This window comes from Grammomys surdaster, unplaced genomic scaffold (assembly GCF_004785775.1).
Source record: "Grammomys surdaster isolate TR1022 unplaced genomic scaffold, NIH_TR_1.0 181, whole genome shotgun sequence".
In the NCBI taxonomy this organism is placed as follows: Eukaryota; Metazoa; Chordata; class Mammalia; order Rodentia; family Muridae; genus Grammomys; species Grammomys surdaster.
In genome coordinates this window covers 2,541,504-2,564,426 of record NW_021604626.1, presented here as the reverse complement: position 1 = coordinate 2,564,426, position 22,923 = coordinate 2,541,504, and the positions used below count along the sequence as shown (strand labels likewise).

The 22,923-nt window shown below is 46.9% G+C and overlaps 1 protein-coding gene across 2 annotated transcripts in view; it reads left to right on the top strand.

Moving 5' to 3' along the window:
* The window catches only part of Slc35f3 (solute carrier family 35 member F3), a 259,955-nt gene that overhangs the window by 179,238 nt on the left and 57,794 nt on the right, over positions 1 to 22,923 (top strand). For both annotated transcript variants that reach the window (XM_028767774.1, XM_028767775.1), the window contains one exon: positions 7,401 to 7,725. In XM_028767774.1, the coding sequence (XP_028623607.1) occupies positions 7,401 to 7,725 (325 nt within the window). The remainder of the gene's footprint in view (positions 1 to 7,400; positions 7,726 to 22,923) is intronic.

Here is a 22,923-nt window from a genome sequence, read left to right as displayed (position 1 = left end):
GCTTGCAAATAGGCATACACAAAAGCTTTCTTCCAAGCCCCTCATTTATGAAACCGTTCATTGGAAACCTGGTCTGAGCTGCGTCTCTATCAGGGGGATTCATCTTTGGGTTCTGTCTTTCCCTGGTAAGTCTGAGTGGGAAGGAAAAGCTGGCCTGGATCCCTGAGCAGCTTCCTGTTGTGTCCTGGCTGGAGAGAACGGAAGAAACTTTATCCTTTAAGATACGAATACAGTGAATTCTGCCCACTTGCATGAAGCCGTGCTCTCTTCTGGTGAAGTGTCTATCTTGTACCTCAAAGTTGGTGGCCAGCAAAGATGTGTAGAAGAGCAGCCCCAAGCTTAGATACCTGAGAGAAACACCGAGACATAGCCACACAAACCTAGATGTGAGTGTTCATAACAGTGTTATCCATGTCAGAGCCAACCCAGAAACAATCCCTGTGCCTATCAATAGATCCATTGATAAGCAGGTTGGGATGTGTTCATACAATGGAATATTATTATCCATCCATAAAACCTGCCAACATGCAGAAAACATGAATGGACCCCCACACTAAATCAAATCTGCAAGCCTACATATTTACATTTCATGTCCAAAATGGGCAAATTGTGGGGACAGAGAATAAATTCACGGTTACCTAGAACTGAGGGTAGGGTTGAGGTATGTGTGTGATTGCAAATGAGGACTAGACTGGGGGTAATGGATACCTTAAATCTGTGCAGTCATGATGGTGTCTTAATCTTATAAATCTCCTAAAAATGATTAGTGTGCACCAAAGGGGGTTGGATTTTATGCTATGGAATTAGACCTCAACAAAACTGAGAAGCCAACTGCACAGCCTATGTAGCTAGAGCTGAGAGCCATTGCCTCTCACTCAGTGTGTTGGCATCTGTTTTCTTTGTAGGGACCATGCTAACCTACAGCATCTTTGACTTGAGCCTTGACTCCCTTCCCCTCAGTGCCGGACCCTGTCTGGAGAGTTTGCCACAGAAGTATCTGCGTTCTCTCTCAGACATTCACAGAGATTCATCCGATGGGAACTTTTAGAGGACACCAAATGACTTTCTGATCTCACTGTCTCATCCAAGAAGTGACTTCCATTGGAGAGACACAAACATTACCTGACTCATTTTCTTCTCCAGAGAAAGTCACAGATATCTCCCAACACGAAAGGTCTTCCTTGGTACCCAAATGAGCTGGTGGTTGAGACATACCCCCAACTCATCCCTCATGGCCCAGGCTCCAGGTATTGTCTCCAGAATGATTACAATGAGGGATTCCTCAGAGGAGACAATACAGTGTGTGTCTGTGTGGGAAGAGCCCTCAGCCACTGTCGGCTTAGGGTGACTCTTGAGCACAGGTGTGATTATCCTATCATGCATGGAGGGAGAAGGGAATGCTCCCTTGTACACACACACACACATCATACACACATACCACATACACACCACACACACACACATACTGCACACCACATATACCACACACACACACCACACATACCACACGTATATCACACACAGACCACACCACACACATACCACACATACTAGACACACATCACACACATACCATAACACACACACATACACACACCACATATACCCCCCCACAAAAATATACCACACACACAAACACACCACATATCCCCCCACATACCACACCACACACACACACCACATTCTCCCCCCACACAAACACATACCACACACACACACACACACACACCACACATACTCCCCACAAACACATACCACTTACACACCACACACACACCACACATACTACACATACACACACACACACACACACACACACACACACACAGAGCTTGCCCTGAAGTTTAGGGAAAGTAAAGCCCTTTAAAAGTTTCCCAGACTTGAAGACTTGAGAGGAGTCTGAAGAGGGAAGCTGCCCCACTCACTCCAGCTCCTATCCAATGCCTGCTTGAGCATCTCTCGGGCAGTTCATTGACTGTAACCCTGAACATACCACACAGTGAGATGCATTTTCTCCTACACATGCTCGAGTGCAGATGCTAACCACGTTCACACTCTGCTCTGCACTCAATTCTTCAGCTAAGTTGAAGAATGAGTTCAGTTCCTTTTCTTACTCTTCTTCATTAAACAGGGTCATCTGGTCCGACACTTCCTCCCACTGCATGACTGAAAATCATCACAGGCAACAAGTGACAGTGGATTTCAGAGCTCATCATCTTGCTCAGTGTCCTGGGGCAAAGCATAGTTGTCCTTGATCTCCTATAGTCTTCCATGTTGTCAATCTTGTGTGAGGCTTCAAGTTCCCTACTGTACCCTGCTGTGATAGTTCAGAAGTGCCATTTTGTACATACATATTCTTAATCCATTCTGCACATGTGTGTTCTTAATCCATTTTGCACATGTGTGTTCTATAATCCATTGTGCACATATGTGTTCTGTAATCCACTGTGCACATGTATGTTCTGTAATCCATTGTGCACATGCATGTTCTGTAATCCATTGTGCACATGCATGTTCTGTAATCCATTGTGCACATGCGTGTTCTGGTATTGTCACTCTCAGAGTTCATCAAGTACAGGGATGGTGCTTTGTACCTGGTCACAGACTACCCAGTGCCCTGGACTGAGCCTCGGTGCTTCTCACTGACTCCCTTATGACTGACCTGCTCATAGGACGTGAGACATAACCCCATGAACAGGAGAAAGTCCATGCTGTGGTGTGTTTGGTTAAGTGCAGGATAGAAACATGTCTACCATATGGATGTGTCAATAGGTGGCAGAGGCACAGGCCTGGAGAGACCCCTTTGTACTGCTTAGGCAAAAGTCTGTAGGAAATGTAGCCACATGCAGGCAGTGGCAGTTTTGGCTCTGTGGTGACCACAGATTGCTCTCCCTTTCACTACTTAGCATTTTGACACATAATAGTAGACAATTTATTTTTTATTCACAGTGGTAGAAAGTGTTAGGAGTAAGTTGTGTAGGAGTGGGAAAAACACATCAGTTGGCAAGTCACTTGTCACACAAACATGAGGACCTGAGTTCAATCCCCATGTTTAAAAAGTGGGTCCTGGGGAGATGGCTCAGTGGGTAAAGTACTTGACATGCAAATGTATGGACCAAAGATCAGATCCCAAGGACCCACATAAAAAGTGGGTGAGGATGGCAGCTTGCCTATAATTCTGAAACATTGGAAAACAGAGACAGGAAATTGTCAGAGCAAGCTGGCTAGCCAGACTAGCAGAATGGGTGAACTCTGGGCTCCGTGAGAGATCCCACTTCAATATATCAAGTAGAGTACAATCAAGAAAGACACACAGAGTCAATGTTGGGCCTCTGCACTCATGTTCCCATGCACACATGAACACATACACATGCAGGAGAACTCTCATATGCATGTGTGCATATAGCTTGTACATACATACATACATACAAACACAAAAACATTCACAGAGGAGTGTGAATCATACACACATGTGCACATAGCATACACACATACATATGTAAAAAAGTAATAAAAATAAAAAGATAAGCATGATGACACACACCTGTAATCCCAACAAACAAAGTCAGACAGGTCCCTGGGCCTCATTGACCAGCCAGCCTCAAATAATCAGTGAGCTCCAGGCCACTGAGAGACCCTGTCTCAGAAACAAGATGAGCCAAATCTGAGAGATGACACCCAAAGTTGATTTTCAGTCTTCATACCCAGAAGCACACAGGTGCACATACATACACACAGGAGAACTCTCATACACACATGTGCACATAGCATGCACACATACATACATGACACACACAAGAGAACTCTCATACACACATGTGCACATAGCATGCACACATGCACACACACACACACACAAGAGAACTCTCATACATACATGTGCACATAACACACACACAAAAGAACTCTCATACATATGTGTGCACATAACACACACATCAAGCACGTGCACACACATGCACAGTAAGGAAATTAAAATAATCAGGATGTCAAGATTCAGGCCAATGAAATGAGGTAGCGGCTTCCTTATCTACTGCTTTTTATGACCATAGGTCCATGTTGCCCAATGTGTGTTCCAGGACACCTTTGTTCCCACCACAAGTGTCACATGTCTGATAAGCATGGTGACTCACATTGCCCATGAACCTTGAATATCCCTACAACTTGTCTCTTCAGCGTTCTCTAGACCTGCTCAGCTGCAGAGCCTTTTAGCTAGCATGCCGTTACTCTTGGGGAAACACAGCTCTAACTTAGTGTTATTGTTTTTAGATTATATCGCGCTGGGTTGTTGTTGGGAGTGCTCATTTCATTTGTTATTGGCAATGCTCCCTTGGTGAGAAGGACTTGAAGAGATTACAGAGCTGGAGAGTAGCTCCATCCAAGAGTTAGCACCATAGACATGGGGGATGGGGGAGTTGGAAGGATGGGAAGCTGAAACAAAGGCAGACACAGTCTCGTACACCTGTCAACCCAGTGTTGAGGAGACAGAGGCAGGAGGATTCCTGAACTTTGGATGTCAGCCAGACTTGCTGAGTCAGTGAGCTCTGGGTTCAGTAAGAGACTCAGTCTGAAAACTAAGGTAGAGAATAATTGAGAAAGATACTGATGTCAACCCCTGGCTTCTACATACATGCTTACATACACACACACATACACATATGCATACATGTGCACATACACACATGCGTTCATACACACACATGCACATACACAGTGCTCACACATGTGCATATACACACAATGCACACGTACACACATGCTCACTTGCACAAACATACACATATGCTCACACACATGCTCACATACACACACACACTCAGGTGATTTGGTGGCATTCTGTCTGTTCAGGAAGCTTCTTAGCATCACCACTTGGTCCCCTCTGTGGGCATGCTCACTACACCATATTGACTACCCTTCTCATTGTTGCTGGATATTGTCAAGAAACAAGTTAAAGAAGGAGGGTTTATTTTAGCTCTCAGTTTGGGGACACAGGCCACCGCAGTGGGAAAGGTACAGTGACAGAGGTGTGACACTGCTTGCAAATGGATTTCCTTTGCTTCCTCTTTCACTCAGCCTAAGACTCCAACCCACGGAGTGGTGCTACCCACTTAAGGCGGGTTTCCTCCTTCACTTAACCCTCCCTGAAAACTTCCTCACAGAGGACACCCATGGTGTGCCTCTGTTGTGCCCTGGGTTTCTCCAGATCCAATCAAACATGACATCTGCACTTTCATTAATAAAAACGATGTTTGAGGAAACCCACTAGGATCCTCAGTGAGTCCCCAGAGCCTTACCATGAACCTGTGCTTTATTCCTAAACAGATGTTGTCTTTATTTCTACCGATTTTTAAAATATGACTTTATAGCAGAGATAAGGATACTCTGAGTAACCGAACAGCTCAGAGCTGCAGGGGCTGAGCAAGTCTGACAGGCAGTCAGTGGAAATTAAATCCACCACACTTCTGCTGGAAGTGGATTCACTATTAGGTTTGGAAAATTCACTGTAATTCAAGTCGGGAAATACCGGTAGGAAGGCCTGAAGCAAGAGGCCAGGCCTGTTCTTCTTGTCTCTCTCTCTCGTGCCCCTCTCCACCCTAAGGTGCTTGCAGGGCCACATGGAAGCTTGAGTAGGAATCACAGCTATGGTTTCCCCGGGTCTTCCCACTTGGAAATGGACATGTCAGAAATGCAAGAATATATGTCCATCCCAGTTTGGCTTGATATACTCTGTGCAGCCAAGGATGAGCTTCTGATTCTCCTGTCTCTGGTTCCCAAGGGCTGGTATTACAGGTGTGCACCACCATGGTTCAGTTTATGCAGTGTTCAAGATGGTACCCAGAGCCCTGTGCATGCTAGGCCTGTGTTCCAACTGAGCTACATCCTACTCCAAGCTGCATATCTCTAAATACAAGAGAGATTGGCTTTGGCCAGCCATGGTCTCACTTAGTCACCACCCCGGGATTTGCCCGCATAGAAATAGGTTTCAGAAACCATGCAAACTTTCGTTCCATTGAAACTGTTTAAATGTCTGTCGAGGTTAATCGAAATATATAGAGTGTGTTAAGCCCAGTATGTTTGGTGCCCGTATCCTTTACCCCTGTTGTGATTCCTGGAGAAAATTGTTTCTCCATTCATCCAAGTGCTGAGGAGGCGCCACAAAAGGCAAGATCTGCATGTCTGCATCTGCCCACGCTCACACGGGATACCAGCTCTCTTGCCTTCTCAGGGTCTTGGAGAACATGGGGCTGGTGCGGCCCAGTTGTAGGCTGTGGCCTGACTTCTCCAAATGACATGGCTTTCTGTGTCTGTGGCCTTTGACATAGTAGTTGCCCAGAGCTTGAGGCTTTGAGGAAAAGCTTGAAGGTGAGGGTGGAGGCCACCTGTAGGAAGCTGGGTAGAGCAGATAGAAGGAGAAAGAATGTCTATTTAGGTGTGATATGCAGAATAAGAGGAGAATCATCTGCTTTTCAGAACCAGACAGGAAGGAACATCCATCAAGGACCTTCTAGACATCAAAGGTCTTCATCCCCTCCATGAGGAATTCCTACGCCCCACTGCAACCCAGCAACATGCAAACACATGTGAGCTGACATACATGAAGTGGAAAGCCAGACCTGGTGGTGCACACATGTTATCCCAATAAAACTGAGGCAGGAGGATCTTAAGGTCAAGACCAGCCTGAGCTACAGTAAATCTATGGCCAGCCTGGATGCCTTGGTGAAAGGCCACTTCAGTGTTCAAAGTAGAGGCGAATGCTGGAGTTTTGGCTGACTGTTAGGAGCTTGCTTAGCATTGCAAGGGTCTGGGTTTACATTCCCAATACCACAGATAAATACATCAGGCTGAGGATGTAGCTCAGCTAGTAGAGCATTTACCTAGCATGCATGAAGTGCTGGGTTTAGCCCCTACTCTTTCATAAACTGGATATGGTGGCACACAGCTGTAATCCCAGAACCAGGAAGGAACAAGTAGAGGAATTGGAAGTTCAAGGTCATCTTCAACTTTGTAGCAAGTTTGGTGACACCCAGGGACATATAAGACCTCGTGTTTCAGCTTCTCTATCCGTTCTGGAAATATATTCCTCAAACTCACCATGCAGATCACCTGCCAACATCAGGTGCAGTCCAAGGATCTGGGTCTGGAGCCCAGGAGTTTGCCATTCATAAAGTCCCCCAAGGCAGTGTTGAAGGATGCTGATAGAGCCAGACCTGGAGATTACTCGCTGGGGTCCAGTGTCCTCCAGGTTAGGAAACCTAGCATACATCTTCCAGCTGTAATCCAGAGCATTGCCCAGCATCCCGAACCTGCCTGCCCCTGCATGGTTGCATGGTTGCCAGAGATCAAACTATAGGTTCAGCCAGAAGTCTGAAGACCCAGCTAACACCCCTTCTCTTCTTCAGGGGAGGAGCGCCCCCGGGAGCCCCCGGGCCCTGCAGAGGCCCAGGCGCCAGCTGGGACAGAGGCTGGAGGGAGGACCAGTCGGCACCACTGGACATGTTCTCAAGAGCAGCTCAGGAAGGTCTTCTGGGGCGTGGCCGTTGTGTTCTGCGTGTGTGCCTCCTGGGCCGGCTCCACGCAGCTCGCCAGGTTGACTTTCAAGACCTTCGATGCACCCTTCACCCTGACGTGGTTTGCCACCAACTGGAACTTTCTGTTCTTCCCGTTGTACTACGCAGGGCACGTGTGCAAATCCACAGAGAAGCAGTCTGTGAAACAGAGATTCAGGTAGGGACTCCTAGACCATCCGTCACTCACCTGGGGGGCTGTTCTCCAAGTGCCAGGCAACTGAGTTGACCCTGGAGGCCAGCGCTGGTGGGCAGTCGGAGGGACCAAGAGTGAGACACTACAATATGCACAAAATGCACCCCGCTCTGTCCTGAGGTCAAAGTCAGAATTCTCTCTGCCTTTTGTGATAAAGCCTCCATTCTTCACCTCCACTCCTCTGTCCTAGCAGCCCAGTTTTGTGCAATAGGAAACAGGCAGCATCTGCTAGAAACAGCCCTGGTAGGTCTTGGAGGGAGAGAAATGAAAGCAGAATCCTCACTCTGGCAAGAGGAGTGGAACCATGCTGAGGTCAAAGGCAGAAGTGCTAGGAACCAGGTGCTTGGGGTATTTCACTGCCCTTAGTCTCTTTCTGGTTTCCACACATGTCCTCTCTCATGTGAATGGCAGAATGAATTTGAGCATCTGACAACAAGGCAGGGTGTGTAGTTAACAAACTAGATCAGCTCCCATGGAATAATAACCCATGCCTTGCCACACAGCAGGCTCCCTGAGCCCTTCCTGAGAGCCATTGGTGTGACCCACAGGGTTTCATAATATTATACCCTTAGTTTTTCTATGTTCAACATGGGCTGCGTCCAAGGATCAGCTTAATCGTATTGTGGGAAATAATAAAAATGAGAGGGTCTGACAGGCTTCCTGTGCTACTCCCAGCACTGGTGGGCCACAAGGTCCCAGCAGGGTGTTCTCATCTCCACAGACCCTCTGGTTCAGAGTCCCCGAGATGTCTCCACCCAACTCGCTAATTTCCCTTGGCGTGGTTGCTGCCACACCAGCCCCATTTAATGACTGCCTACCTCACAGTTTGATACCACAATACCCAGTAACCCGGTAAAATCAAAACACTTGAAGCTTATAGTTAATCAGTCAGATTTATATATCAGTAAATTCTCAAGTCACAAGATGCCCACACAATAATTTCAAGGCCAATTGATAATGGTACAAGGTACCCACCTAGAATAGACAAGTCACCCCCAATCATTCTATCGGTATATGAAATCATATCTACATATGGCTAGTTAGAGCCATGCTGGTTCAGGATCTTCTCCCTGTGCGTCCTCCATCTTGATTCTTCTCCCCTCTCCATCTCCGTCTCTCTCTGCAGCTCTTAGCGCCACCTCCCCTTTCCCTGTCCAATCACAGGCCTCCTGCTGCACTAATATTTAAAGAGATTGGACAGGGAAAATCCTGCCACATAATCTGTCTTGCCTGAAACACTCAGGAAAGACTGTTGGCCTGTGAGACACTATTCCATCAATCCCTGGGGTTGAGCAAAAGCTAGAAGTCATAGCCATTCCCTTCCATCCTCATCACCTTCCTCCAACCATACTCATCTGTTACACTTCCCCTTAAGGTTGCTGCCCCAGGTGGTGCCTCTGCTGCCTTGATGAAACACTGACCAAAAACAATCTAGAGAGTGAAAGGAAACAATGTATTTGTCTTATGTATCTTTAGCACACTCTGTGGTTGCGCAAATCCAGGGCAAAAGCTCAAGGCAGGAACCTGGAGGCAGGAACTGAAGCAGAGGCCAGGAGAGAGTGTCACTTACTGGCTTGCCTGCCAATGCTTGCTCAGCCTGCTTTCTTACAGCACCCAGGACCACCAGCCCATGGGATAGCACAGCCTACAGTACACTGAACACTCCTATAGACCAATCTGATGGAGGCATTGTCTCTGTTGAGTTTCCCTCTTCCCAGATGACTTTAGCTTGTATCAATTTGGAAAAAAAGCAAGGGAGGGAGGGAGGGAGGGAGGAACACAGTTGCCAAATCCCACAACTACCCACTTCAAATCTCATGCCTGTCTGAAGTTGCTCCTAGAGATCACCAGATAAGAAAGAACATCACTGGGCCCAGGGAGAAAAGAAGTTGGACAATGATGGCAGTCTTTATTGGAACTAGATTTTATCTGAGGAAAATGCCTTTGTGTCCTCACACAGTTAGAGATGGAATCCTTTAAAAATCAACCTGTAACACAGGACACAAATTTGAGAGGCAGGGCCTCTGATGGTGTTTGCACGGAGCCCCAAGGTCAGCCTCCTGTGCCCTCTTAGGGTCTGGGGACAAGAACCCAGAGCCCATAGAGTCTTCCATGCTGACTTAAGGCAACAGTGACTGAGCCAGCCAGAAATGGCTGGGGAGATACTTAATGCAGCAAGCACTTCTGAACAGCAGCCAAGACAGGAAGCAAATAGATTTAGGAACTGTGAGCCGGGCCCAAGAAATCCCCACAGGCAATAAGGAAATAATGTCCTGAGTCATGGAGAAAAGCAGACATCCAGGAAAGGATGCATTTGATGGTTAAGTGGTCCTGAGTGTATCAGTGTGTAATTAGGAGACAAGACAAATGTTCCCTCCAGTTCCCATCAACCATGCACACAGAAAGAGTCCCTGAACCTCAAAGGTAGCACAGCACTGTCTTAAACACAGACAACAGGGACAGTCCACCTGGAGACAAGGACTGCTGATACTTGGGAGCTGAAACTCGGGGGCAGGGACAGCCTAGCACACCTTAAACTGTTGGGTTAAAAAGCTCATGCATTGTTAAACTCAAGGTGTTCACAAGGTCAGAGTGAGCAAGATGAAAGACCACATGGAGAGATTAGTCATATAGAGAAAAGCACCAAGGCTCGGCCTCCAGTCTACTGGCTTCCTGTGAAAGCATCCAGGAAAAGTCTAGAAATCGGGCTGATGAGATGGCTCAGGAGGCAAAAGCATTTGCCCTAAACCTGACAACCTGAGTCTGATCCCCAGGACTCACATGCTGGAGAGAGGAACTGACCTGTAGGAGCCGGCCTCTGATCTCCACTTGTATGACGTGATAGACTTGCACCTACCCCACCTCACCCCCATGCTGCCTCCACACATAATAAAGAAAACGGAGACATGGGTGTCTTAGTTAGGGTTTTACTGCTTCGTGAACAGACACCATGACCAAGGCATCTCTTATAATGACAACATTTAATTGGGGCTGGCTTACAGGTTCAGAGGTTCAGTCCATTATCATCAAGGTAAGAACATGGCAGCATCCAGGCAGGCATGGTGCAGGAGGAGCTGAGAATTCAACATCTTCATCTGAAGGCAGCTAGCAGAACACTGACTTCCAGGCAGCTAGGATGAGGGTCTTAAAGCCCACGCCCAGAGTGACACACCTACTCCAACAAGGTCACACCCACTCCAACAAAGGCACATCCACTCCAGCAAGGCCACACCTCCAAATAGTGCCACTCCCTGGGCCAAGCATATTCAAACCATCACAATGGGTTAGTGGGTAAAAGTGCTTGCTGCTCTTGCAATGCACTGGAATTTGCTACTCTGGGCAATTCACAACTGCCTATAACTTCAGTTCCAGTGAATCCAATGCCCTCTTCTGGCCTCTGTGGGTACCAGCACACACATGCACACACACAGACACACACATAGATACAAATGTATACATATAAATAAAGGTAATAATAAAAATTAGATTTAAAAGAATTATAAAAAAAAGAATTCAGCTCACTGTCAACTTGTCTGAGAACAACAGGAAGGAGGGAGAGACTGGAAGACAAAGCCAATTTACACCTTGCCCGATTTCTATCTCAAAGATTGTCCCTACTTCTAAATGCGACCTTTTCTAAGCATGGGTTGTAGAAGTTCTGTGGCTAGATGGGGTTGCTCATGGTATCCAGGGAAACATGAACACACCACAGGGGTGAAGGGGAGGGGCTCACCCTCCATAGCCAGAAGAGTCTGAGGAAGTCACTGCTGTCCCGGCGCAGATGGGGGAGGGTTTTAAACAGTCTGGGATGCACAGAGTGGAAAAAAACTAAAATCACATCTTTCATCTTTGTGCTTTAATCAAAATTGATGGTAGAGGAAGCCTTCGCTGATACGGAGATGGGTCTCTTGGCAGAGAGCATTAGCAGTGAACTGAGGGAACGGGAGCCAAGCAGAGACCTGTGGCCTCGAGAAAGAGGCTGGATAGTGAAGCAGCTTCTCTGGGGATTTCAGGAAACATAAACCTTCTTACTCCTGAGTGAAAGCTGGAGGTGGGGGGGACCAAAGAGAAGCAGGTATATAGTACCTAGTACTGAGCAGAGAGCTAAGTCACTAGGGCCTTGTGACAGTGGGTCTGGGCAGACTGAAAGTTGCTGTCCTAAGTCGTGTTCAGGTGGCCATCTACTGCTAGCCTGTGACTGCGTGGTGACTGTCGAAGCCCTGGGGTTACCTATTCTCAGCTGTCAACTTTCCAAAATGTTCCTGATCCGGGGCTGGGAGATGGCTCAGCCAATAACTGGAGTTTGTGTCTATAGCATCCATGTAAAAGCAAGGCAGACATGGAAACCCACATGTATCTCCATATCCAGAGGCAGAGATGGCGGATCCCTACAACAAGTCAGCAAGCACGGGGCTCAGTGAGAGACCGTGCCTGAGCACATGAGGTGATAAAGCAGAGTAAGACACCCCAGTGTCTACCTCTGGGTTCCACATACACACTTAGACACATGTGCACCCCCATGTAAATGCTACTTGGCCTGACTAAACAGAGGGTCCCGGGGTCACTCGGCCACCTACCTAGAACAGATGAGTATTTCAATATCTGAGTCTATGATTCTGTTCCACTCTCAAGGGAAGGCTCCATGCCTGTGTGTTACACTCTTGGAGCTGGGCTGTTAATAAACGGATACTTACATATGCCAGTGCCCTGGTGTCTGCAGCTCAGTGCATAGACTTGAGGAAGGAGACTCCACTGAGATCTCCTCCTTGGGCTCCAGTGAATGAGGTAGCCTGTGCCTTGAGCTGAGCACCACAGCACCATGACAGTGTTTGTTTTGGAGAAATGAGCTCCCAGCCCTGGAGGTTTCAGACATTATTCTAGAGCATTGGCCAGAAGTCTCACAATCAGAGATAGGCATCAGGAAATAGAGGTAGGTAAGTCACAGCCCCACCGACTTGAGATTTATGCTTTGCTTTCGGTCTCCCAGTGAGCCCTCTCTACCCCCAGGGTGATACATGTCCCGGCTGAGGGTTCTCTGCTTACCACTGACAGCTGGGAAGGCCCAGCAGATAGGCACAGGCTGTATGGAGGAGCTGGCATGGCTAGAATTCAGGGAAGACTTTGTAGCGGCATTCAATTAAATACTCAAATTGATCCTGGTGCCTGCAGTGTTTCTTGATACCAGCCCCAATGTTCTAGGTTCCCAAACGAAAGACACACACAAACATACACACACACACACACACACACACACACACACAGAGAGAGAGAGAGAGAGAGGGCCTTTACATTTTGATATGCCTAAAATAGCTCAATGGCTGGGCCACTTCCTAACCTCCACCTGGCTAATCTACCTCCCTCCGATATTCCCAAGTTATTACTTACTAAATTCTATATTTCATCTTTGCTGCCCTGAAGTGGTCAGGCAACCCTCTTGGGGCCTCTCTCTGCCAGCTCCTACATGGCGGCTGTGTTCTTCATCCCACACCTTCTTAGGCATGATGGCTCTCTTCTTCTCCCTGCAGATCTCCTTCTTCCTCTCCTTTCTCTCTGTCCCTACCCTGGGGAATACTGAAAGTCCTGCCTCTGTCTGCCCCGCCCAGCCATTGGCTGTCTGAATCTTTATTTACCAATCAGAACCAACTGGGACAGGGTCCCTCAGTGTTTTACATGGGATGTGCAGACATGCAGATTCTCATGCAAACAATATCAGGGACCCAAATTAACATAATACAAGCAGCATTAGACCACTATAAGACTTCAGCCAATGGGCAACTGAAAGGTGCTGATATCCATGACCTCAGACAGCTGTGTACTGGGGAGGTGCCACTGTGGAATGGAAGGCTGAGACATTTGCTGAGGTGTGAAGGAATGCCCTCTCCAGCCCCTCTGACCCTGGAACAGGAAGATGGTATCTCAGACCCAGGAGTACCAGGGTCAGCAGAATCCAAAATGGAACCGATAGAGCCTTTGCAATCTTGTCAGTGCATTTTCCAGAAACTTCTAGCCATAGTGGCCTGCTTTCAAAACCAAACACAGCCGGGACCTTCTACCCCCATGCAACCGCCAAATAGGAAGATGGGGAAAGAGAGAAGGACAGAGAGGTGGTGGCGGCTCTCCTCAGCTTTTGTAGTCCTAGGCTTCCAAAAGCTGGCTGTTGGTCTTCCTCAGGCATAAAACAGCACTTAGAGACAAGGGCCATTCCATATCCTGTGTCTTCTGAGTACAAGGGCTGAGTGTGTATGTGTCTACTTGCACAGACAGCTGCAGGAACTGTGTCAACCTTGCAGAGGCAAATTTCAGTGTTTGCAACTAGATATTAGTTGGTCCAGTCTGGAAATGGTTCTTGTGTATCAAGGAAAGATACTGGGAAGCAGTGATCAGAGAGCCTTTTCCTCTCAGAGCTCAAAGACTGAGAAGGGAGCAAGAGGGTGATGCATGAGGAGGGCCGAGAAGAAGAGGCCCAGGGGTGCATGGCCTGGGGCACAGGGGAGAAGCCAAGAGGAAGTGAGGTTGGACAAACAGATGGTTTCTGGATGCTGAGGAGGTACGGAACATTGTAAGCAGATGGAGAGAGCCTGGATCCTAGGAGGTGTGTGGGTGAGAGCAGATCTCAGGGAGCCCCTGCTCCGTGAAGAAGAGGTTCGGAGCTGGCATGGCTCCCAGAGCTACCGCAGCGACAACCAGGTTGCAGGTTTTGAAACCACCCGTGGAGAGTGTGATGGAGCCGGGCTGCAGGCCAGGTTAGCTCACCAAACACCTCCTTAATGTCTGCCTGTCCAGGACATGTGGGCAGGTGTGGATGAGACAGATGTTGTTCTGTCTCTAAAGACCTCACAGAGTGGGGACAAAGCCCACAGAAAACCAGAGTGGAACATGAGGGGGAGGTGGGTGACACTTGAGGCAGACACAGCTTGACAGCATCGTGGCTGCTAGGACAGGGCAGAGTGGATCATAGATCTGGGAAGGACTGGGGCTCTGTGCATGCATGAGTAGTCTGTGTGTGAGGGTGCATGTGGACACACATGTGGAGGCTAGAGATCAACCTCAAGCATCATGCCTCAGGTGCATCAACCTTGCCTATTCACTTTGGGACAGAGTTTCTCACAGACCTGGGACTCACTGATTAGGTTAGGCTGCTGTCCAGAAGTACCAGGGAATCTGTCTCTACTATCACACCTGGCTTTTCTTGTGGGTCCTGGGGATCAAACTTGGGTCCCCATGCTTAAGCACTTATTGACTGAACCATCTCCCCAGCACCCTGCTGCCCTACCCGAGGGCTTTAGTCTCCAGAAACAGCAACTTCAAGGTTTTGAGCAGAAGACTGAAAGCATCAGAGCCATTGTTGGAAGGAGGGTTCCTGGAGCCACTTAGGTAGCCATTAGTAGCATATGCTTGTGTTTCACGTCGGAGGTGGGATGAGCGTCCGGTGTGTCTCTGGTGGGGGAGGGGCGTGTGCTCAATTCCTGAACAACAGCAGGTAAGAGGGACATAAATCCAGAGCCAGGGCTCCTGCTTAGAATGCTCAGCTTCCTCTTCAGACTCCAAAAAACTGCCCTTGTGTTTGTGAAAATCGTTTCCACTTTCATGTTTGCTGAGTTGGAGCATGGCGAAGATAGGTCTTCTTCCCAGGCAGTCTCATAGCAGTTTCTTCAGGCACCGTGGTGGTGAATACTAACATGTAGCAGGACAGCAGGAGTCAGCACTGCCCTTCGCCTCCTGTCTCCTCGCCTGCTGTGCTCATGCTGAGTGCCGACTTCCCTCCCCTCCCCTTGCTCACTCTGACCCCAAGGCCCACTCAGTCCATCCTTCCCAACAGCTGTTCATTATCAGCTGCTCCTAGAAACAGAGGAGCAGGGCCCTCCATACCAGCAAGCTCCCAGGCTCAGGGGAGCACTTACCTAAGGGGGGCACCAACACGAGGGGAGCACCTACCTGATGGGAGCACCCACATCTTCTTGGATCCATCTTTCTCTGCAGCACTAGGCACTAAGTGAGGGAGTGCTTCCTTTATTCATTTGTTGTAGAAATTATTTAAATCAGGCCCAAGGTTTCTAACCCACCTCAGCTATTTAAGTTTTCAGAGGGAAGATGCACATAACCTTTGTATTTACAATAAGCCTTAAACAGTACAGAAGCTGGTCCACTGCCTACCCTCTATGGTATTAGAATCTACTTTCTTATCCACAACCCCAAGTTATTACTATGTTTCATCTGTACTGCTCTTAACTCCAATTGGGAACATGTTCTCTTGACTCCTAACCCATGGCAGCGCCTCCTTCCTCCTCTCCTCACCTTCTTCCTCCTTGTGGTTCCTCTCTGAACCCTAGCCAGGAAACCTAAACCCCACCTTTGTCTCTTCTGTCCAGCTATTAGCTGTTGGCATCTTTATTTACCAATCAGAAATAACTTGTGGGCAGGGTCACTTAGCATGTTATATGTGGACTGTCTCTCTCCCTCTTCCTCTCTCTCTCTCTCTCTCTCTCTCTCTCTCTCTCTCTCTCTCTGGGACAACCAGGTCTGGGGCCCACACTTAGCATTACAATAGATAACCGTAGACCAAACCTCAATGTTCATTTATTTCCTTCAAGAAGGCAAACTCCCTGAGGGTGAGGGTGTAAGCATTCAAAAATTGCTGAAGGAAGACCCCACACTCAGATATTATACAAAAACAAAGAGTGTTTATTCTGCAGAAACATCTAGCATGCTAGGGTAACTATCATTCAGAATGGCAACGAAGACAAAGACATTCAAGTCTCTTTTATAACAGAACTCCTTAATTGATTCTGAGATAGCAAAAGACTTCTAAAACTTAGGGCACATTCCAAGGGGTTACAAAAACCATTAACTGAAGGTTATAACCACAGATGCAAAAGCAGGAGATAAGATATTGACTGAGTTTATCTATACAAAACTTCAAGGACAGCTTAGTTATGATCTTTAAATTTACATGAACCTGTAAGCTAGTAACAAATGATGAACATTTAGCCAGATAATTGCTCCTAGTGGATACGCATGTAGACATTCTCTGTTATAAAACTTTTATTCAATTTAGGACCTGAATTTATGTGCAAACTCTCAGTGATCTTTTTACCATGTGAACTCACACTCTGAAAGTGCTGAGAACAAACAGCAAAGGCAGGCCTTCCCCTCTCCTGCCCTGCTTCCCTTTTCCTTCCCAAGACTTTAACCCAGAACCATGCAACTCCTGCAGAGACAGAACAAAAGACTTCTTTACCTAGCCTCCAGCTGTTCTCATCACAAGGTGCTAAACCAGAGGCTGCAGCCTCCAGCCCCAGAGCAACACAGACAGGCAAATCATTTGCAGAAGCAGAGTACCTTACACCCAGGATAGAAAGAAAATTGTCCATTGGCCTAGTTTCTGAGTGGAGACAAAATGGACTTGTCAAGGGTTGGTGAATCAAGTCACGAACTTCAGTCTATCAGTGTTGCTTGTTTCCATAACTGGTTTGGATATGATTTGGGGACTGCAATTTGTGATGTGGCTCCTCTCTGTAGCCTGGTGGTTGACAATGAAAATTACAAAGGAGTGTCCTCAAACCCAGAGGCCACTTTAGCCAAAGCAAAATGGCACTCCTATTAACATGTACACATGTGCACATAGCCAACTGAGGAGCAGTGACTCTGTGTCTATATGTGAAGCTGTAGCAGATCCCCTGTGTCAGCAAAGAAGGAAGCAACCCAGGGAGGCTGCATGAGTGTCTGCTTTAGGGTGATGCTTAAACTATTTGAGGATTTATTTCATAAAAACAAAACAGAGGGGCTGGAGAGATGGCTCAGAGGTTAAGAACACTAATTTTCCAGAAGACCTGGGTCCAGTTCCCAGAACCCTCATGGCAGCTAACAACTATCTGTAACTCTTGTTCCAAGGAATCCAATGTTCTCTTCTGGCTTCTGTGGGCACTCCACACACTTAGTATACAGACATAAATATAAGCAGGACATTCACACACATAGTAAACCTTCAAAACAAAAGGTGAGGCATGGTCCATATGCCCTGTCACTCCCAGGCAGATACAGACAGCATCATGCTGCTGGCTTAGCACACTGAGTGACTTCCATCGTCTGCTCCCATACACAGCTCTGAGTTCACACTTCAATATATCATAATATTATACTCCAGACTGTTCCGGGCTATGAGTTCCTGAAGCACTCTTGGCTGCACTGGGACAAGTCAGAGCTGAGGCACCAGCTCCTGGTCTCTCCTGCTTTCCCTAAGCCAGATGCTGCGTTATCTAGGGTCTCAGTTAACAGATAACAGGGATTGGCTTAGAGTCCAGCAGTTTTTAACATTGTGCTTTCAGGTCCTATGCACATTAGCCTCTGAGATGTTGCCTTGGTTGCTTGAGTTTTGTCAAAAGGTCAACCCCAGAGCCTCTGTCTGTGTGAAGGCGTGTGCTTGGAAGAATGGAAGTGTTTATGTGACTGCCAAGCCACACCAGAGGACTTATGTCTCGGGGCAGGTACTATGTCGAGATATCCCTGGCTAAAGTAGAGAGTTGTTAATGTTTTAACAGAAGTATCAAGATCTCTGAACATTTTCAAGGTCAGTCTAACAGGTTTGAAGCAAGGAAAGCTAGCTTTGGGGGATGGGAGTAGAAGTCCCAACACCCATGTAGAAAGCTGAGTGTAGTGGGCACTTTCAATCCCAGTGCTGGGGAGGCAGAGACAGGCAGCAGGTACCTGGGGTGCTGACCAACCAGCCTAGCTTTCCTGTTGAGTTGGTTCCAGGTCAGTGAGGAAATCTGTCTCAGAACAAAACATACCACATGCATATATATATATATATCACATACACATGCCATACACACACATAAATACTACAAACATACACACACATACCACACCATACACATACATGCACATGCACACATATACACACATATATACAGCACAAACACACACACATTCACCATACATACACATATATACCATAAGCATACATACATACATACACATAGCACATCACACACATACATGCACACACACATACACACATATATACAGCACAAACACACATACATATACCATACACACATATATACCATAAACATACATACATACATATAGCATGCCACACACATACATGCACACACACACACATATATACACACATATATACAGCACAAACACACATACATACACCATACACACATGTATATACCACAAACATACATACACACACACATAACACACCACACACATACATGCACACGCACACATAGACATATATATACCACAAACAGACATACATACATCATACACACACATATATATTCCACAAACATACATACACACACATAACACACCACACACATATATGCACACACACACACATACACACACACAGCTGGGTCCCAAGAGGAAGGAACCCTTTACTCTCATGGGTTTTGATGAGCTATCAGCACCATATACCAAATAATGAGGATTCCTGAGTATGGCATGTAAAAGATACAAAGACTCGGCATGTATGTCCTGGCTCACAGTCCATAACCAAGAGGCGGAGGCCCTACCCAATGTTACCTGCTAATGTTGAAGGATTTTTCACCTTCTCTGTTATGTTTAGTCAAGACGGTGAACCAACTGATAGGCAAACTGAAGTCTCACATTTAGCATAAGGAGGTCGACCTAGAGACTTAGAACAATCAGAAAGAGACTTTCAGAAACCTCTGATCCAGTTTCTTCCTGTTATCAAAAATATCATCAATGTGTTCAGAGAGAAAACATCAGTGCCCCTTGTTCCCCAACAGCCCTAGATTTCTCCATAAATACATCTAAGAAAGAGGCAGTCAAAGTAGTCTTCTCTCATGGGAAAGAACCTGGGGGCAGCGCTTGGTCAGGGTGGAACAACACCCACGGGGCATGTTCTGGACACTGTGTATTAAGGAGCAAGTGCACAGGCTTGTCATATGATAGATAAGAATGGAAACCAGCTGCTTTCATTTGCTATGGAAGCAGTTGTGATGGTTTGTATGTGCTTGGCCCAGGGAGTGGCACTATTAGGAGGTGTGGCCTTGTTGGAGTACGTGTGTCACTGTGGGTGTGGGTTTTAAGACTCTAGTCCTAGCTGCCTGGAAGCCAGTCTTCTCCTAGCAGCCTTCAGATAAAAATGTAGAACTTTCAGCTCCTCCTGCACCATGCCTGCTTAGATGCTGCCATGTTCCCCCCTTGATACTGGACTGAACCTCTGAACCTGTAAGCCAGCCCCAATTAAATGTTGTCCTTGTAAGAGTTGTCTTGGTCATGGGTCCGTTCACAGCAGTAAAACCCTAAGACAACAGTCAAGTCATCTCTAAGACTTGTCTGTATGAGCAAATGCTCAGGCAAGTAACTTCAGCTTGTTCCCTGACTAGCTCATAACGTAATTATCCATTTATTTTACTCAGTGTCCTGACAGATGGTTGGTTACCTTTCCTCAGCTTTATAAGACTGTCTACTCCAGAGTTCAGGCTAGTCTCCACATTTATTCTATGAGCTCTACACTGGTTACCTTCATCTCAGTTTCATGGGTCCGTCTCCTCCAGCATTCAGGACAAATCTCCCACGTGCCTGACTCTTTCCACAAGTCCTTCACCCCCTATCTACTATGGGAACTCCTACTTCCTACCTCAGCTCATTGGCCATAGGCTGTTTTATTGACAAGTGAATACTTTTACACACTGCACAAGAGAGTCTCTCTACACTACACACCTCAACTCTTTCCTGAAAGATGGATCCTCTTACTGCCCACTGAGAAGGGTTGCTGTTGGGATTCCCTGCTCCTTGGGTGCCACAGTTCTTGCGTATCACATGCTCGAACTGAGTAGAATAAGTGTGTAACGTCTAAACTGTCCTTGATATAGAGGTTTCCTACTCATCTCTGCAACATGAAATATAGATCCCAAAAGTCAAACAAACTAATCCTTATTTGTTCCGGGTAGTAAAATTATGATGGTGGTGGTGGTGGTGGTGATGGTGGTAGTACTGATGTTTATGTGAAACTAAGTCATTCAGCTCAGAAAAGCCATGCTGTTGGTGTGGGGCACACAGCAGGGAGGCCCATATTGCATGATGTCACTTCATGCTTCTGTCATGGGGAAGCATTCCGTAACAGAAGTGAGCTTTGGGGTGAACACTGATGTGGAAGAACCGTTGTGCCCATCCCCTGTCAAGTCATCTGAGAACATCTCTGAGAGACAGATGAAAGCGTGAGGCGATTCATTTGTCTAGAAAACAAGGTCCTTATCAAGCTCTTGATGTCCCTGAAGTGGTCAAGGTGATGCCACTCACGGTGCCAGAATAGCACTACAGGGGTCTCACACGGGCTGTCCCTCTTGCTACCTCACTCAGTGTTTAAGCATTACCTGTGACTCGCCTGCCCCTTGATTACAGAAGGCCATGAAAGTCTTGCTTGGAAAGAAGTGACCTCAAGTGTGGCACGAAGCTGGTTCCCGTTCTCGGCCTGCAGCTTGTGTATTGTGTGTGTGTAGGATGGCCGTGAGTATTCCTGAAGCTGAATGTAGACATACTGAAAATGGCATGAATGCAGATTCCAGATTTAGGGTGCAAATCACCTCCCCTAAGCCTGAGCTTTGATGGTGGCTACTGTTGCTGGACAGCAGGTCTTTTGATAGGGGATATAATCTGTGCCAGTATTCCACATTAAGGTCTGTGCATATGTGTGTGTGTGCATGTGCATGTGTGTGTTTGCACATATGTGTGTGCTCCCATGTGTGCATGCATACCCATGTGTGTGCATGTGTGTGCACATGTGTGAGTGTTTGCATGCATGCATGTGCATATGTATGCATGTGCGAGTATGCGCGCACATGCATGCTTATGTGCGTGTGTGTGTGTGAGTATGTGTGTGTGTGCATGTGTGTGTGTGTGTGTGTGTGTGTGTGGTGGAGGCTAGAGATTGACATCAGGTATCTCTTCAATTGTTCTCCACATTATGTTTTGAGTCAGAGTCTCTCACCTCTGTAGTACTCACTGACCAGGCTGAGTGGCCCCATAACCCCAGGGATTCTCCTGTCTGTGCCTCCCCAGCTCTAGGGTTGTAGCTTATGTCACATGCCTAGGTTTTGTTTTGTTTGGTTTTCATGGCATAGGTTTTGCAGAATCTAACTAAGGTTCCCATGCTTGCAAGCTTTACTGTGTGAGCCATCTCCCTCTACCCACATGGTGTATTTATTTGGGTTATTAAGCCGCAAGGCAAGAACACTTGTCTCTTCTTGCTGGCTGCTTTATTATATAGCTCTCCACATAGCTTTTCTCAGCAAAGAAACTGGGAGCCTATGGAAAAGACTCATTGAATTACGGGAGATTACTATGCCTGACCTTCCAAGCAAAATCAAAGCACTTCCTGCTGTGTAGCCTGTGCCTTGGCTAGGTATTCAGTAATTGATTCTTGATCAAAACACATTGTAAACACATTGTATCTTCCCCAGCATGACCCAGAGCAGGTGAGGTGCTTGTGCCTTGGCTAGGTACTCAGTAACTGACCTCTTGACCAAAACACATTGTATCTTTTTCAAGCATGAGCCAGAGCAGGTGAGGCACTTGCCCAGCTCTCTTGAAATAACCCTCTTTCCAACCGCACCCCAAACTACTCCTAAAAGGAGGGAGATGAGCCTCCTGCTCTCCATCTTCCATACCATAAAGCATTTCCCATTGTGTTCTAAAAGACCCTCTCTGAACAGTTCCCCAAGTCAGAGCCATGCACTCTTCTGGTGCACGTTATCTTTGTGGTCCTGCCCCCACACTGTCTAGTTGAATCGTCATGAAAGGTAAGCAGTGTGACTGGCCAGAACAGGCTGCCTTTGCTGATGCCTGTGTACAATCTATTCTTGGGCTTCCTGGACCTTTTAAAATAGACTTTCAGTAATTACATTTACCTCCTCAGCTGCTTCCTACTGCACCCAGAGAAAACAAAGACAGCTTATGTACTTAATGCAACACTGTAGACCAGGGCTTGTTCCTTTCCTGCAGTTCTTTCCTAAGGGCCCGATTTTATGACGCTTACATTTAATGAGTTACTCTCGATCATGCATACATTATTCATTTATAACATAAAGGAAATTAAAAGGACTAGAAAAGTTAAAGGTCCCTTGTTTCAGGAACATATCGTTAGAGCCTTTATGTACCAGCCTTTCACCGCAC